Below are 14,733 nucleotides of genomic sequence, written 5' to 3'. Positions count from 1 at the left end.
TGAAGGATGGAGTCAAACGCTTAACAGAAGATGATGGCTTGGACTGGCTGACAAGGATGTTTAAAGGTTGGGGATTATCTGGTGGGTTGAAAATGTTAATCAAAACTGTCGGAGTAGTCCTTTTGAGTGTAGTGACTGTGCTCTCAACGTTGCCTTGCCTTATAGGCCTTCTGCAAAGGGCCCTGCAGAGGACTGTCGGTGCAATGTTTTTAGCACAGGACCACAGGGGGGTCTGGATCCCTCAAAAACAAAAAGGGGGATTTGTGGAATTGCTGGAGAACAATGAACATGTTGTGAGCGATCCAGACCAAGGGGCCTCACTGTAACAACAGGCTGCAGCTGTGTTCAAGGACATAAACAAGGCCGAGATGGATTGAGAAACTACATTCCTTCCCAAGAGATAAAGAAGTTGGACTGTCGAAAACAGGGGGTCTACCTAGTGGGAGAGCAGCGCGTGGACACCACACCGGGACCAATCATAGAGGGCAGAAGGGCGTGTGAACAAGTAGCTTTAGCCTATTAGCAATAAGATAGCGGCGCGTGAAGCTTGTGATAGAGTATAAACTGCTGTGTAGCCTTTAATAAAGGGGCATCAACTTGATCACATTGGTCGTATAAGTTGTGTCCGGAACTTCCGCGTCAGCAGGCATGAGCTCTACTGGAATGTACATAATGTCCCCTCATTTGCCCAGGCAGCTGAGCCTTTCCCTTTTCCCCTATGAGATTGGCATTGACAACTCCCTATGGCTTACCCACTCCTACTTAGACACAGAGCCAGATCATCAGATGGAAAGGGAAAGGGGATAAATTGACCTGGTTCTGTTAAAAACCACTAGACAAGGCTGTGTGATGTGACATGCCTTTGTTGCAGGTTAGAAACATGCCATGGCTCTTGATAGCAGAACTTGCCATTGCAGAGCCCATCAAATACTTTCTGCCCAGTGTTGGTCAAATTCCCTCGAATTTACTTTACAGGGACTCTAAAAGTGCAATATTTATCCCTGAGTTTTCCAGCGCTCAGCTCTTCTGCTCTGCAATTACACAGCACCACAGCCCTTCCTTAAAGAGCCTCTGACGACCTGCTGGTTTCACCACTCCGTAACACCAGCCCTCTAACTACAAGCTACATTTAAAGTCTTCCAATGAGTTGAGTCACCAGACAGTTTCAGCCTCACACTGATGCAGTCAAAGCCTCTGGAATCCAAAGCTTTCAACTCCTAAAAAGAACACAGTTTCCATGCCTTTTGTCTGTGAGGCATCTTAATCCTTTTAATTAGTTTTGCTGGAGATTTCCACTAATGCCAATGCAAAGATAGTCATCCCGTAAATGAGTAAGAGTTTATGTATATGGTGGAAATTAAAGAGTTTTCACACATCTAAGAGCCACATCATTACTAAATGACAAAGTCTACTCGCACATTTATATGTTACATAAGCACTAATGTTTTTACTGCATATATGGGCAAAAGCCTCTTTATTTTTTCCCAAAGAGATAGGGATATAGAGGAAGGAAGCACCATGTCATTATATATATGCATGTGTATATATATAAGTGTACAGATACAAAAAAAAAAAAAGCAGAGTGGCAATTTGTCCAGCATAACAGACCATCTCACACTTTCTCAGTGAGCTCTGTGTTTGATCTGACAAACAGGCCCCTATTAGAAGAGTACGGCGAAGTATCACCACATCAGTTCCTGTAGAAAACCTTTTACAGGAAACACTTTGTCGCTGGTGATCTATTGGTCATTCAGCAAAACCTTCCAAATCCACCGTGGAGGACGGAAAAGCAAAAGACCAGCTTCTGATTTCAGCTACAGCAGTGCAAGTCCTGAATAACTCCCTGGGACTGAGACAAGTCTTCAGTTTCCACAACAGGTTTATCCATATAAGCTGATACAGGTGCAGAAAACTCTGCTATCTCAGAATTTGCTTTTTCCAAAAGTAGAGTTGCTTCAGTCCAAGCAGAAACAACATGGTCAGAGAAACCATAAAATATCTGCTTTATCCTAACCAAATTAAACACTTCTGCAGCTCAGCCCAACATAGGTCTGAAAAACCTACATTGCCATCACCACTATTAAACTTTGTTAAGTCAGCCCCTGATGCTTCACTTCTTAACAAGGCAGTTATTTGTTTCCCAGGCAATCACTGGCACCTGCCTGCCTTTTAAAATCAAATAGTAAATGAATATGAGGAAAGTGAGATGAAGTAAAGGAGATTTAATAAAGAGAATCCTCGCTGCAGAGGGAATTTCTTTGGCAGTGATTACATTACTAATTGATCAGCACATTGCCTGAGAGAAGCCAGAGACAACAATTATACTTAGTACTGTAGCTGAAAGCAATGCAGTCAACTACCTCCTCGGCTTTCGCTGTCTGCTGGTTTCACCTGGATCGGTCTGTTCATCTATAAGAAAGAGCAAAGAGAGACACATAATTAATTGTGGAATCAAACATTCATATACAGAGGCTTGCTATGTTTTTTACCATGCATCATATTTAGCACCAGAATTTACTCCATGAGGGGGGAAAAAATGAATTAGTAAGCAAGGAAGTAACCACAGAGTACAGGCTGCTTCTTGGTCTGAGGTAAATCAGCGTCATCCCATTTACCTGACAGTGGCTCTGTTGAATCACATTGGGAGAGGGATCTGACTCACTTCACATAGGTCATAAAATTTTAAACATAACTTTTTAAATTTCTAATAGTTTCCTCTGGAAACACTACTGTGTCAGAACAGAAATGCTTTGTCAGAACATCAGGATCAGTGAAACTTTAATTGCAAAGATTTCTTGAGATTGACATGATGAAAAGAAAATGGAAAAATTAATTTCACCTCCACTGTAGCTCAGTAGGATAGTCACCTATAACACAGCAGACTAGCAGACTCCATTTCGTACTTGGGGAATAGGATTTGGATCTGGTTCGTCCACATGCTGCAGGAGTGCTGGCTATTAAGAATTTTTTTTGGGGGAAAGGATAGGATACAAGTCAAAACATCTCCCTCTGTTACTTTTTCAAACAACTTTTTCCTTTCTCACATCAGAACATAAGCAGGTATAAAAAACTTGCCATCATGCTGTGAACAGGATTTCTGTTGTCTAACTTACCCCTCTCTCTCAACAAAAGTGCTAGGGACCATCATTATCCCCAGAGCTGCTCCCTCCCAGGAGAGAGGGCAACAGATGTCCACAATCATCTTCACTGGTCCTGCCTAACACAATGTGGGTGCCTTATGAACAGGGGTGAGGATATATCCCTCCTGTTAATAGCTAGAGATGCAGATTGGATCAGAACCAGCTGAGATTTTCATCTGAAGGCCCTTCCCTGCCTCTTCCTCCATGTCACTTAAAGCAATCCACACACTATGCAGATGGACTATTCAAAATATCTTTCTGTGTGTGACCACCCCTGAGTGGAATGAAATTATCCTTTAGATTTGGCAACCAAAGAAAGTGAAAGTTCAAACAGGCATCACAAGGAGCAGGAAGTCAGAAGGCAATGGGAATCTCCCGACATACTGCTTCCCAATAAAATCAGACCACAAACTGGCTTAGTGTCTGTGAGAGACTGAAGTGTCAAATGGCTGTCTCAAAGCTTGCTTGTGTCTGTGCAAACCTCAAGGACCAGCTGTGGCCTTTGGATTAGTCTAAAGAATGTCACCCAAGGAAGCAGGAGTGTATTGAAGGATGCACCCCCCACTCCCTTGCAGTTGCATTGTCAAACTCCTTAGATAAGCCTCAAAGGGGGAGACATGGACTGAGTGAAAACAAATGTTTATCAAGTGGCTCCATCATGTAGCCATTTGTGGCTCTATTGTGTATGCCAGACACCATGCATGCATTGCTAATGAACTGATAAAAGGTGAGCATTTCTGCCCCAGAAGCTGGATGATTGCTCAAGAAGCATGAAGTCAGAAAAAACCTGTGGACCTGAGAAAAAACTAAAGGTGGGCAGATATGCTAATCAGCTGATATGATGAATTTAAAAGGCAACAGAAAACTTTGCTGTGTGTGCACCCGCTATCGAAGCTAGATCCATGTGCGCCCACCACCGAAGAACCTAAGAACTGAGGACCAATGGGACACTGCTGGATCCATGGTGGTGACTATTCTTGCGATTCTATTCTGGATGCTTGCTTGACTTCTGTCTTTTCCTTCTATTCTGTCCTATCACTACCCCTCTTCACTTTTAATAATAAAAACTGGTTTGGGTGTATGGCATTTGACCTCGTTTGTGTCTTAATCTCGCTCTTGGGATCATATTGAAACCTCCCCCGACATTGGATGGGGACAGTGTCACAGGGTGCCTTCAGGTGATGCTGTCCCTCCCTTATTTGTGTCTAATCACAGTTGGGCAGCAAGGCTGTTAGTTTTCTTTTATCTTTTTTCCCCTAATTTCCCTTTTTTTTTTAAAAAAGTAGTTCATAATCATTTAGAATTATTCTAATTGCTCTGCACACATATTTAGTAATAAAAAGTTGTCAATCTGGCTGACAAGTAGCTTAAGATGATGGAGAGCCTAGCAGATGCTGCTGCATTGTTGTCTCAAGAGGGAAATGTACTTAGCCATAAACTGACTACAGTTAGATTCACACTTGGGAAGAGAAAGATCAATGGCTCCAGATGCTACTGAGCAATTTCTGCTCTCCTGTATGCCTGTATCATCCAACAAACTCCAGACAGTTGAAGTGCTAAAACCAACAAAGAACCTGGTACTGGATAAACCTTGTATCAACCTCTGTTTCTGCAACTGTAAAGACCTGTCGCTCACACGTATATCACAAGATATTAGCAGGACTGGAGGTGATATATTTAGCAGCAGCAAGATGGACATCCTGCCATAGGGCTCCTGTAACCACATGTGAGCAGCTAGCTGTTACAGACATTTAAAGATCTGACATCACACAGATGAGAAGGGTAATTTATGTCATGTAACTACAAATGTCTAAAAAGTGTAATTTTAAGCCACTCTTAAGATTTTTCTCTGAGATGAAAAGCATGAATGGTCTTCTGCAGTGCCTATTCCTCTCCACTGATCATAAAGGTAGTCTATGCAGTTAGAGTTAGGTGAGATGAATGCCATCTTTGTTCTCATGTGCAAGATAATGAAGACAAACTACCCAGTTACTGTTCTTTAACTTCCCCCAGCTGCTCAACCACTGATATTGGTTTGCCTTTACAGCAGGATGGTCTTGACACCATCCGTGTACTAAGGTCTGACTTGAGAGCTGTTAACTTTTGACAGCTGCATTCATTCTATATATTATGGGTTCCTAAGGGGAATATAATAGCTAATCTAATCCAATCGTCAGAGGAGGGTGGTCAGAGGTCCCTAGTGCTTATTCCAAGATAGCCAGAACCTGCATCACAAGCAGTTAGTAAGAGAAATAGTAACAGTAGCCAGGAATTTATAGGAGGTGTGCTGCATACAGTCCTAGGAGGCAATGTCTGGAGTCCAAAAAGGGCACAGCCTTGCAATGCAAAACTCCATAAATTTACCAATGTAGGTACTAATCTGAAGCCTGATGAAGGCTGTGGAAATCTCCACTGAACTCAAGTAAACTTTGGATCCAGCCTTTAGAAAAAACTAGACAGAGCTCTTTCTACTTGTTGTTGAGTTGGATGCGGTCAGTCTGCAAAAGGCAGAGATCATCAGATCTCATCAGCAAAAATGAGAGGAGACTAATATTTGTTTGGGGTGGGTTTTTTTTGAGACTGGGGCATGAGAAAAAGAAGACAAAACCAAGAAAGGGAAAAAAAGAGGGAGGGAATGAGCATCCAACAGAGGAAGAAAAAACTGGGGAAATTAATAAGTAAAAGGCTAGTGTAATTTAATGTATGCTATGATTTATATACTTGACAATTTCTTAATAGACCAAAGAGAGAGTGCTGCCTGCACAGAGCCCATAATACAAATTGAGATCATCTTGACATGAAAGACACCAATTATAGGGAGAAACAGAGAGGAAAATAATTGTTTCCTTCCTCCATCTATGGAATTTTTTTTTTTTTTTTTTACACAGACACTCTGTGAGCAAGGATCTGGCATAGGGAGCAGAAAAGGGCTAAGTGGGGAAATAAAATGGCAGAAAGTTGTACCTTCCCCAGTCTGGAGAAATGCCTTCTTGGGGAGAAGGGAATTCAGAGGTTCAAGCTCTCTGCTTATTCTTCATCTGGGAGTTTTCATGGATTTAATGCAAAGAAACCAAAGTTTATATTCCAAACTGCAGTCTTCTGAATAGTGGTTAGGGAAATATTGATATGGACATCGTTAATATCTGTCCTGTCTTGGTGGACCCTGAGAGTGTGATAAGAGAAAGAACATTTGCCAGTCAGCAAATCTGATTAATACCATGGGTATCCACATGAGATCATAGGCACTACAGATGTGGCTGTGAGGTTTTATTGATCTCTAGCACTAGAAGTCTTCAAAAGAGATTTAGCAACATGGGAAAAGACCTAGGTAGGCTGATCCGGCATTTGAACTGACAGATGGACTGTGTTAGGCTCTCCTCTAGGATGTGCTACACCTCTGTCCATTGCAATGGTTCTTCTTTCCTCTGTCCATGGATGCTTTTTGTGCTCTCCTTTGAAATATGATCATGGTTCCTTAGTCTGTATTATCCCTGTTGGGCTGCCACAGTGAAAGGAGTATACCATTTTACCATTAGTTAACTCAGAAATATTTAATCTCCTCTTTAGCCTTCCTCCTATTCTTTAGGACCTGACTAAAAAATTTTATTCTCTATATAAACTGTGAAGATTCCTGGCATTATGATACCAGAATGCCTAATAGTCATAAAACCATTATAAGTCAGGACAATATGTTTCTCATTCATGATTCAGAATCTAATTTGGCTGCAAATTTACTTTGAAGTGCTGTACTCAACATAAGAGAGGTGTGCTGAGGACCACTGAGGCACAAAGGGATTTAGGCAAGAGCCAAAAAATTTAATTTGGGTTTCTACTTACATATGACAGACCCAATTTTCAAAGGGGTGGCAAGGAAAATGCAAACCAGAGTTTTATTCACAACTGTGTTCCCAGTGTGGCCTCAGGCAAAGCCTGTGTCTCAGATTCCCTGTCTGTATTGGGAACTATGGGCACTGAGTACCACTACAGCTGTGAATCAGCCCCATATCAGGAAGTGGGATTGCACATCCTATTTCCACAAATGCCATAAGCACTTGGGTTGATGGAGGAGTTAGTTAGAACTTCAGGTGCGTCACACTTCAGGTTTTCCTTTGATCCTGTGCACATTCATTTCTGCTGAAAACCACCTTTACTATCACCTTTGCACACCTTGAACAAGATGATGGTACTTGTTATACTTCATACTTTTCATTTTGGCTTTTCCTTCCTTTTGCTTAAAACCAACCCATTTAAATAATGCCAGATGTCAACCTCTCACACCAACTTGCCACTTGCCCCACCTACCCCCACCCCAATCCTCTCTGCAAGTAGAAACATGACATCATTTTTCATGTCCAATTACAGCCACTCTGGTGCCACTGTTAAAAGATAGCACAGGTACTCCTGTCAAAAAGGGTTTGAGTTACAAGAAGCAATGAATTACAGCAAGCCCTTTTTCAGTTCTCCACAGAAATGAAATGTCAGAGCTTGCTGCTGTATTTTTCTCAGCACCATCAGCTATGGGTCACTGCAGGAATTAGACAGGGGACAGATGCTTTTCTGCATCATTATTTTTCTTTTCCTAAGTGTGACAGTCCGATGAAACCATAGTTAATGTCTCAAACATCCGATAAAGAACTTTAGCAAAGGAAATGGTTTCTATGGAAACGCTGGGGCTGTGTAGGTAATGGCAGGGACGCGCGGTCAGAGGAGGAGGTCCCACAGAGTTTGGACCATACTTTTTGGAGGCTGAACTTCCCTATCTTGAGCTACTCCATAAAGAGCCAATAGAGAAGCTGTTTTCACGATGCATGTGCCAAGAGGAAAGGTCAGATAATGGTCATACCTGCGGGGAGGGGGGAGTAACTCCCCAACGACCCCCAAGCCCACTGACCCATTTCCAGAAGAATCTGAAGATACAAACTACGCATGTACCAAAAGCAAGAAGAATTCTAGAAGCATAAACTGTGCATGATGCCTAATTAGCCTAATGAGTCCAAGTGCCCACCCAGAGGAGGGGCAAGGAATTATAAAAGGACACAAGTCAGAGCCCTGGGTGGTGGCACCCCTCTGGAATTGGACCCCTAGGCTAGCTGGACTAATGATGGAACCAGGACTGGTGAAATCTTCCTTTTTGTCATTTTCTGTCGCTCTCTTTTCCTTTATTTCTCCCTTTTTCTCTCCCATTCTTATTCTATATGCCTGCATATAAGGCAAGGCTTGTTAGGGCATGTTTGAGGCTTGTCAGGGTATGTTATAAGACACTAGTCAGTGTAAGTTTAATGCCTGTTGCAGAGGTTGCAAAGATTACTGACAAAGTTTCATGCCAATTATCTGTTGTGAGCGAATAAAAATTGAGTTTTGTGAATTGAAGAATCCTTGGTGTCGATTCACCTTAATCCTGACCTGGGAATTGGTGTATCTGAGTTGTCATTCTGAGAAATTGGGATGTGACACTAAGGTTATCATTTTCTCCTCCACCAACCTTTTTCTGCTCCCTCTGGCTTTGATATTAATTTAGAGCAGGTAGAAGGATCACCTGGGATAGAAGAGTAGGAAGCAGACACAGCTGATTTCTCACTGTCTACATCTTTCTTTTTCTCACTGTTCCTACTGCCCTTTCCTTTTTTGTTTCACTTTTTCATTAGTCATTAATATGTCTGGAGTTTCTAGCCAGGACTAAGGCTCTACCAGGCTTGAGAATGGACAAATACAGAGATAAAAAGAAGAAAGGGATAAAAATAAAAAAGGATGGAGACACCCTGAATAGCTTCAAATGTGATCTGAGACATGAAGGAAAATTGAGGAGGAGACTACTGAGGATCATTGAAATGCCACTAATGGTTAGGAGGACCATGTCCAAGGCAGAAGAGAGCTGTGTTGGAGATAATCTGCTGGTTGTGCTTAAGGGAGAAATCACTTCAGGAGACAAAAAAAAGTGATTCTAGAGCTTATATGATCTATAAGACCATGGAAGATGACCACAGTGATCATCTATCTAATAACAGTATTTCTACCCCTCTTTAGAGGGCTTAAGAACAGATTGGGGGGGTTGATTAAGGCTTTGTATCAAAAACTGTGAGGAAAGGTATTCTATCGTCCATGTTTCCTGAAGATCCCAAAAAGCCAGTCTGGTACTGTGCAGAACGTAGAGGTATTAACCTCTGACAAGGCCTGTTTCCAACTCTATACTGACCTTCTGGATTAATTTGGACATATCATTACATCTGTCTCTTATCTTTCTCATCTACATCTTTCTCAGCTTTCTCTTCTGTACAATGAAGATAAAGATACCCTAATGTACCATGAAGGTGGTTGATGAAAAAAATGTATATAAATCTGGTGTTAAACAAACAAACATCCAGTCATTTCTATGCCTGAATTATGTGGACAGATATAATGGCAAATAACAAACTCTTCATACTCAGTCATGTTTTGTTATGTTTGGTATTGCTCAGGCATCAGCCCTCTAAATCAGTGATGAAACACTGCTGTGACCTAATCACAAAGGATAGGATGGTGATGTGAACTAGCAGGTCATAGCAAATGCTTACTGGGTACTACTGTATCTCTGTAGATGCTGGCTAGCCTCATGGAAGAAAATCCCATCCCAGAACAACTTGCTTCCTAAAGATGCCATGTAGTTCTTGGTGATCTCATGACATAGCTCAGATGTTAATTGGAGGTATGAATAGTTTAATAACTATCCTGAAATTTCCAGAAAATATGGTTACTCCTTATTTCTTCAGTGGTAAAGGTTTTTCTGTTCAAAATCTACCCCTCAAAACACTAAGAGGAATTTCATTTTACCAGTTCTGCCAACTTTTTGGGGGCCTGCCATGTACACAATAGTAATTCCTCTGAAGTCAACACAGCTATTTATGTGAGTAAAGGTACTGGCAGGAATGTGTTTGTAGGAGTGGGTCATAACTTTTAAAGCATTGAGCAAAATCTGCCATGATTGAAGGCCCTAAGGAAATGCAAAGTATATTAGTGTCAAAGTTGGAAAGGCCAAGAAAATAACCTACAATTGAATTGTGTGTGTGTAATTGCAAAGTTCAAATAAATCATTCTGTACCTGATTCTGAGTGACATAATTGAATTACAGTGATCTAAACTAGATAGCCATAATAGTGAATCCAAAGCAGTCTCCTATCTCTGAAGAAAAAAACAAAGTCAAGGGCCCAGGTCCTCAGCTCAGGGAAATTTCTGTGAATGTTTCAGAATCAGTAAAGCTGCTTCAACATAGGTTAGCTACACAACCAGCCTTCTGTATTTGTATATTGCAGCTGTAAGGCATAGAGCAAAACCCTGTCCCCATGGGAATAGAGGTAAGTGCGTGCTGTGGCTACACGAATTGCCATGTGATTACACATTAAGCATATATTTGTGTGGGCAATGCAAATTGATACAATGTTGGATTAATGAAAGAGTAGGGAGAGGAGATGTTTTAGAAAGTTTGGTGAAAAAAATCATGTTGGCTTGCCTTGTGGGAAGCACTCACTAGTAATGCATTGCATCTGAAATGACTCTATCCCAAACCTTATCTGGCTAGTGGACTCTTAATTTCTCCCTACCATCCTCTTCCCTGTCTGACAAGATGTGTGTCAGACATGTACACAAATAGATGAGAAGACCTGAAATGGGAATGTATGAGATATGAAAAAAAATCTTGAAGAGTCTGACCTTTACAAATTAGTCAATGCTCTGGTGCCTACCCCTGAGAATGATTGCTACTGGCCATCCCTGCACCCTGAGAGTATTTTCTATATATCATATAAAACACATTATAATCCATCCATCTAACTATTGATTCATCTTTCCAGTTGTCTCATGTATATAGATGAACCTAGAGGGAGCTTAAGTTCAGTTCAGGATCATGTGCAGAACCCTATGGCTTCAAATCCAAAACTTTCTTCCTGCAGAACAGTTTGGGCTTGAGTTTGAAGAAACCACTGATCTTGTTAATAGCAAAATAAAATCTTTCCAATACAACAAATCATTTGGTTTGTACTTGGGGAAGCTGAACATGTAGTGCTCAACCTCACGTTGCCTTGTGGGGAGGGGTAAAGGGGGAACTCAGTCCTGGCAGGTTTGAGGGCAGTAAGAGGAAAAAAACACAGGATGCTTGGAACAACAAAGCCTTATTTTCCAAAATGAGAGAGACAGCACTGCTTTTTTTTTTGAGTATTTATATCTTATAAGTACTGTTTCATATGCAAATCTGCACGTGAAAGAGACAGCAAGAGATCCCCTTAAAGCTCTGGGCAGTCACACAGTACAAATGATGTTCGATAGGTCTACTTTCACCTGCTAGACTGTGCCACCACACACACAGTGTGCCCTAAGTTACTGCTGCTCTGATCATCCACATGGGTATTTATTTGCACTCATGGATCTTTCCTGGCTTGTGCACTTGAGTTTTCTTTCCTAGGAAAGAAGGGGGCCTAGTGGATGCTGACTTTAGCTTGGGAAATGTGTCTGTAGTCCCAGACCCCTTGCATATGTGATAAGTCCCTGGACATTTAGTGAGGATACTCAAGCATGTAAAGAGTCCCAGGATTGTCCCACTAGTGATGCTAAGCTATATAAAAGGGTCTATTTGTCTGTGTATCCTGACAGCAGAGGTGTAAGTTTTGAAGGGACACCCTGCTCATTAAATCTAGTTCCCTGCTGCTACCATGAGCAATCACAATGTGAAATTCTGTTTGTAAACACATCAAATTCTAATATAAAATGAAGCTAGTCTATTGCTGTCCTTTCTTCCCTTCTTCCCTAATATCAGTAGGGATAAGCTTTTCCACAATCTCACCTCTCTTCTAATTTCCCACCTGAGTTTATTTCAAGATATCTACATCCATTTTTAAAATGTGCCCAAACCACCTTTTATCTAAAATCACTCTTCTCTATTCCTGGCATTTTCTATTAGCCAACTCTTCATGCTTTTAGTAGAAAGCAACCACATTCTCTTTTGGCCTAGATATTGTGATCCCAAACTCTTTCAGGGCAGAGCAACAGCATGATACACACATATGAAGATAGTCCATATAGAGACAACCAAGATAACCTTAAACTACCCAGCATGGCTAGTGAATAACTATCTATCTGGCAACATAGAACTTAAATGAGTGATGTGAATATGTGGCAAGGGTCCTAGATCAGTTTTGCAATGTGTACTGAGTTCAGGTGTTTGCAATTGTAGGTTTATCTGTGCCTGCACTGCCTAGTTGAAAGCTTGCTCTCAGACCTTGTATTTGAGTTGTCTCACAGATGCTCTCTGTGTTGGTCTGCTCTGAGGTTGCCCAGCTCTGCCTGCAGTTGGTGTTCACCCAGGCAGAGACACAGTTTGGAGTATGCTCAGGAGCTGCCTTCATGACCGACACCCACCTCGCTACATTCTCCTTTCAGGTAGTTGTAGAGAGCGATAAGATTTCCCCTGAGTCTCCTTTTCTCCAGGCTAAACAACCCCAGTTCCCTCAGCCGCTCCTCGTAAGATTTGTGCTCTAGACCCTTCACCAGTCTCATTGCCCTTCTTTGGACATGCTCCAGCACCTCAATGAAAAATATTTTTTTTAAAAAAGCAAACAAACAAGGAAAGACTCAGGGAAAGAATAAGATTATCTTAATCTTGACAGTGCCCCCTTAAAAAAAAATCTTCTGTGAAAGGACTTAGAGCATTAACTTTTTCTTCAGTCCTCTTTCACAGCTAGGAAATGGATATTAGGGGGGATTTTAAGCCCATCCAGCTGCCCAAATTAGTCCTCTGTTCTTAACAGCAAATGAATAAGCGCAAGCAGGAACCTTGCAAATATTAGTATAGCCTTCAAAATGAGGAGAAAACAAAAATCTTTAGCTTCCCAAACATTTCCTGAATTGGGAAAAGCATGGAAGTTTTAAAAAACAAAACAAAACCCCCCAATCTTTCCAGATTCCAGATCCTCATAGTCAATGCAATTCCCTGTGCTGGTTTCAGCCCATATAGAATCAAGCCCTCCAATGCAAAAGGAGCCACCCCTCACCCCCATCTATGTATAACTGGTATCATCTGGTCCTACGTTTTGACAATTATCTATAACACAATTACCAGACTGATGAGTATCACTGATTAAGTATGCCATCCTTCAAAGTTGATCTGGGCACTTACAATAAACAAACACCTTGGTTGGGTAACAAAGGTGATTTTCTGTGTCTGTTCCAGCCAGCAAATGCTAGCAATCCTATTCCACCATGTAAGGGATGTGGTTGGAGATTCCCAGGGATTCGTTTCTGATCTGTTATTCATGTGGAGATGCTTCTCTTCTAGTCCCTGACTGTACCTGGTTTCCCCACTCCTGAATGATAAATATTTCCTCTCCACTGAGAGCTATCTAACAAGAGCGATGTCTGATATTAATGCATAGCTGATGCTTTCCTCTATGCCTAAACATTGCCTGCCTTTCTTTTCCACCCTGAACAACCACTTTTTTTTTCTTTTTTTTTTTTGCATCAACATGTACCAAAGCATTAAACAAGACATTCCATTAATTTCTTCATCATCATAACTTAAGCCTGGGCCATACCCTTTAAATATTCATTCAGCTATGAAAACTGGGCATTAAAATTTTAACAATGTCAAGCTCATTTGAAGTGAGTTCCTGAGGGACTATTATGATACAATTAGAATAAATATGATGATTGATTTGGTGTAAAGGTTCACCTGTCCACATCTGTTAGTGGCCAGAAGCAGCATGCCACCTCTGGCATCGCAGCTGATATAGCTCCAATTTATTTACTCCCTTCCTCCTCACCCCCATTTGCTTTTCACTTGCTTGCGAGCTTGACCCCCTCACTTGCTTGCATAGTGTGTTCAGCTTGGATAAAGTTGGAAGAGGCAAACCAGAGAGGCCTCATCAAGAAGACACGACTCATCCAACTGCATTTTCCTCCCTCCTTTCCCTTCTTGTGCTGTGTCATTTGATTAAAGACAGAGCATTGATCAGAGCCACTAGAAGTTCAGCTATAAACTTTCTGGTGGTATTAGCCATTAGCCTTTTTACAGCATGTGTCTGAACTCCCAGGGTCTGATTTTTCTGTGTGGATCGGTAGCAAGCCTAAGCAGCATTGACATATTTGAACCAGTGCGGAGAACAAAGCTTGATGCTTTCTAGCAGCATCCTTCCAAAATCACAGCAGAGAAATATTCTCAAGATGTGACGCTGATAGTAAAAAAACCACAAAGAGGGATACCGATCAAGAAATCACACTACTTAAGGAACCTTCCGTTTCAAACACAGGATATTCTCTAATATACAGACAGATAATTAAAAGATTTTGGTCCACTGGGTGCTGAGCATATTTGAAAATTTGGGCCAGATTGTACTTTCTCTCTCTGCAGTGAGAATTGGGTACTACATGTTTTAAATATGAAATGAGATACATTGAAGCTGTGAGCACTGAAAACAATCATGGGGTGTTATTTTTTAGATCATCTACTTTAAATAAACTACTCATTAATTATTTGAATTAGGGTATAATGCAAACCTCTCTGTATTTAAATAGTATTTAAAGGTAATGCTGATCTAGCCATTCTTACAAGCACTTCCACTGTTTCTAGGTT

The 14,733-nt window shown here is 41.3% G+C and overlaps 1 protein-coding gene across 32 annotated transcripts in view; it reads right to left on the bottom strand.

Moving 5' to 3' along the window:
* LOC141917810 (CUGBP Elav-like family member 4) overlaps nt 1-14,733 on the bottom strand; it is a 1,125,997-nt gene that overhangs the window by 421,655 nt on the left and 689,609 nt on the right. For 17 of the 32 annotated variants that reach the window (XM_074811352.1, XM_074811366.1, XM_074811379.1 and 14 more), the window contains exon 3: nt 2,361-2,409. In XM_074811352.1, the coding sequence (XP_074667453.1) occupies nt 2,361-2,409 (49 nt within the window). Of the gene's footprint in view, nt 1-2,357; nt 2,410-14,733 lie in introns of all 32 variants that reach the window. The other 15 variants (XM_074811355.1, XM_074811370.1, XM_074811383.1 and 12 more) reach the window with 1 other exon arrangement.

The sequence above is a fragment of the Strix aluco genome, chromosome W (genome assembly GCF_031877795.1).
Source record: "Strix aluco isolate bStrAlu1 chromosome W, bStrAlu1.hap1, whole genome shotgun sequence".
In the NCBI taxonomy this organism is placed as follows: domain Eukaryota; kingdom Metazoa; phylum Chordata; class Aves; order Strigiformes; family Strigidae; genus Strix; species Strix aluco.
This window is presented reverse-complemented; position numbering and strand designations above follow the sequence as displayed.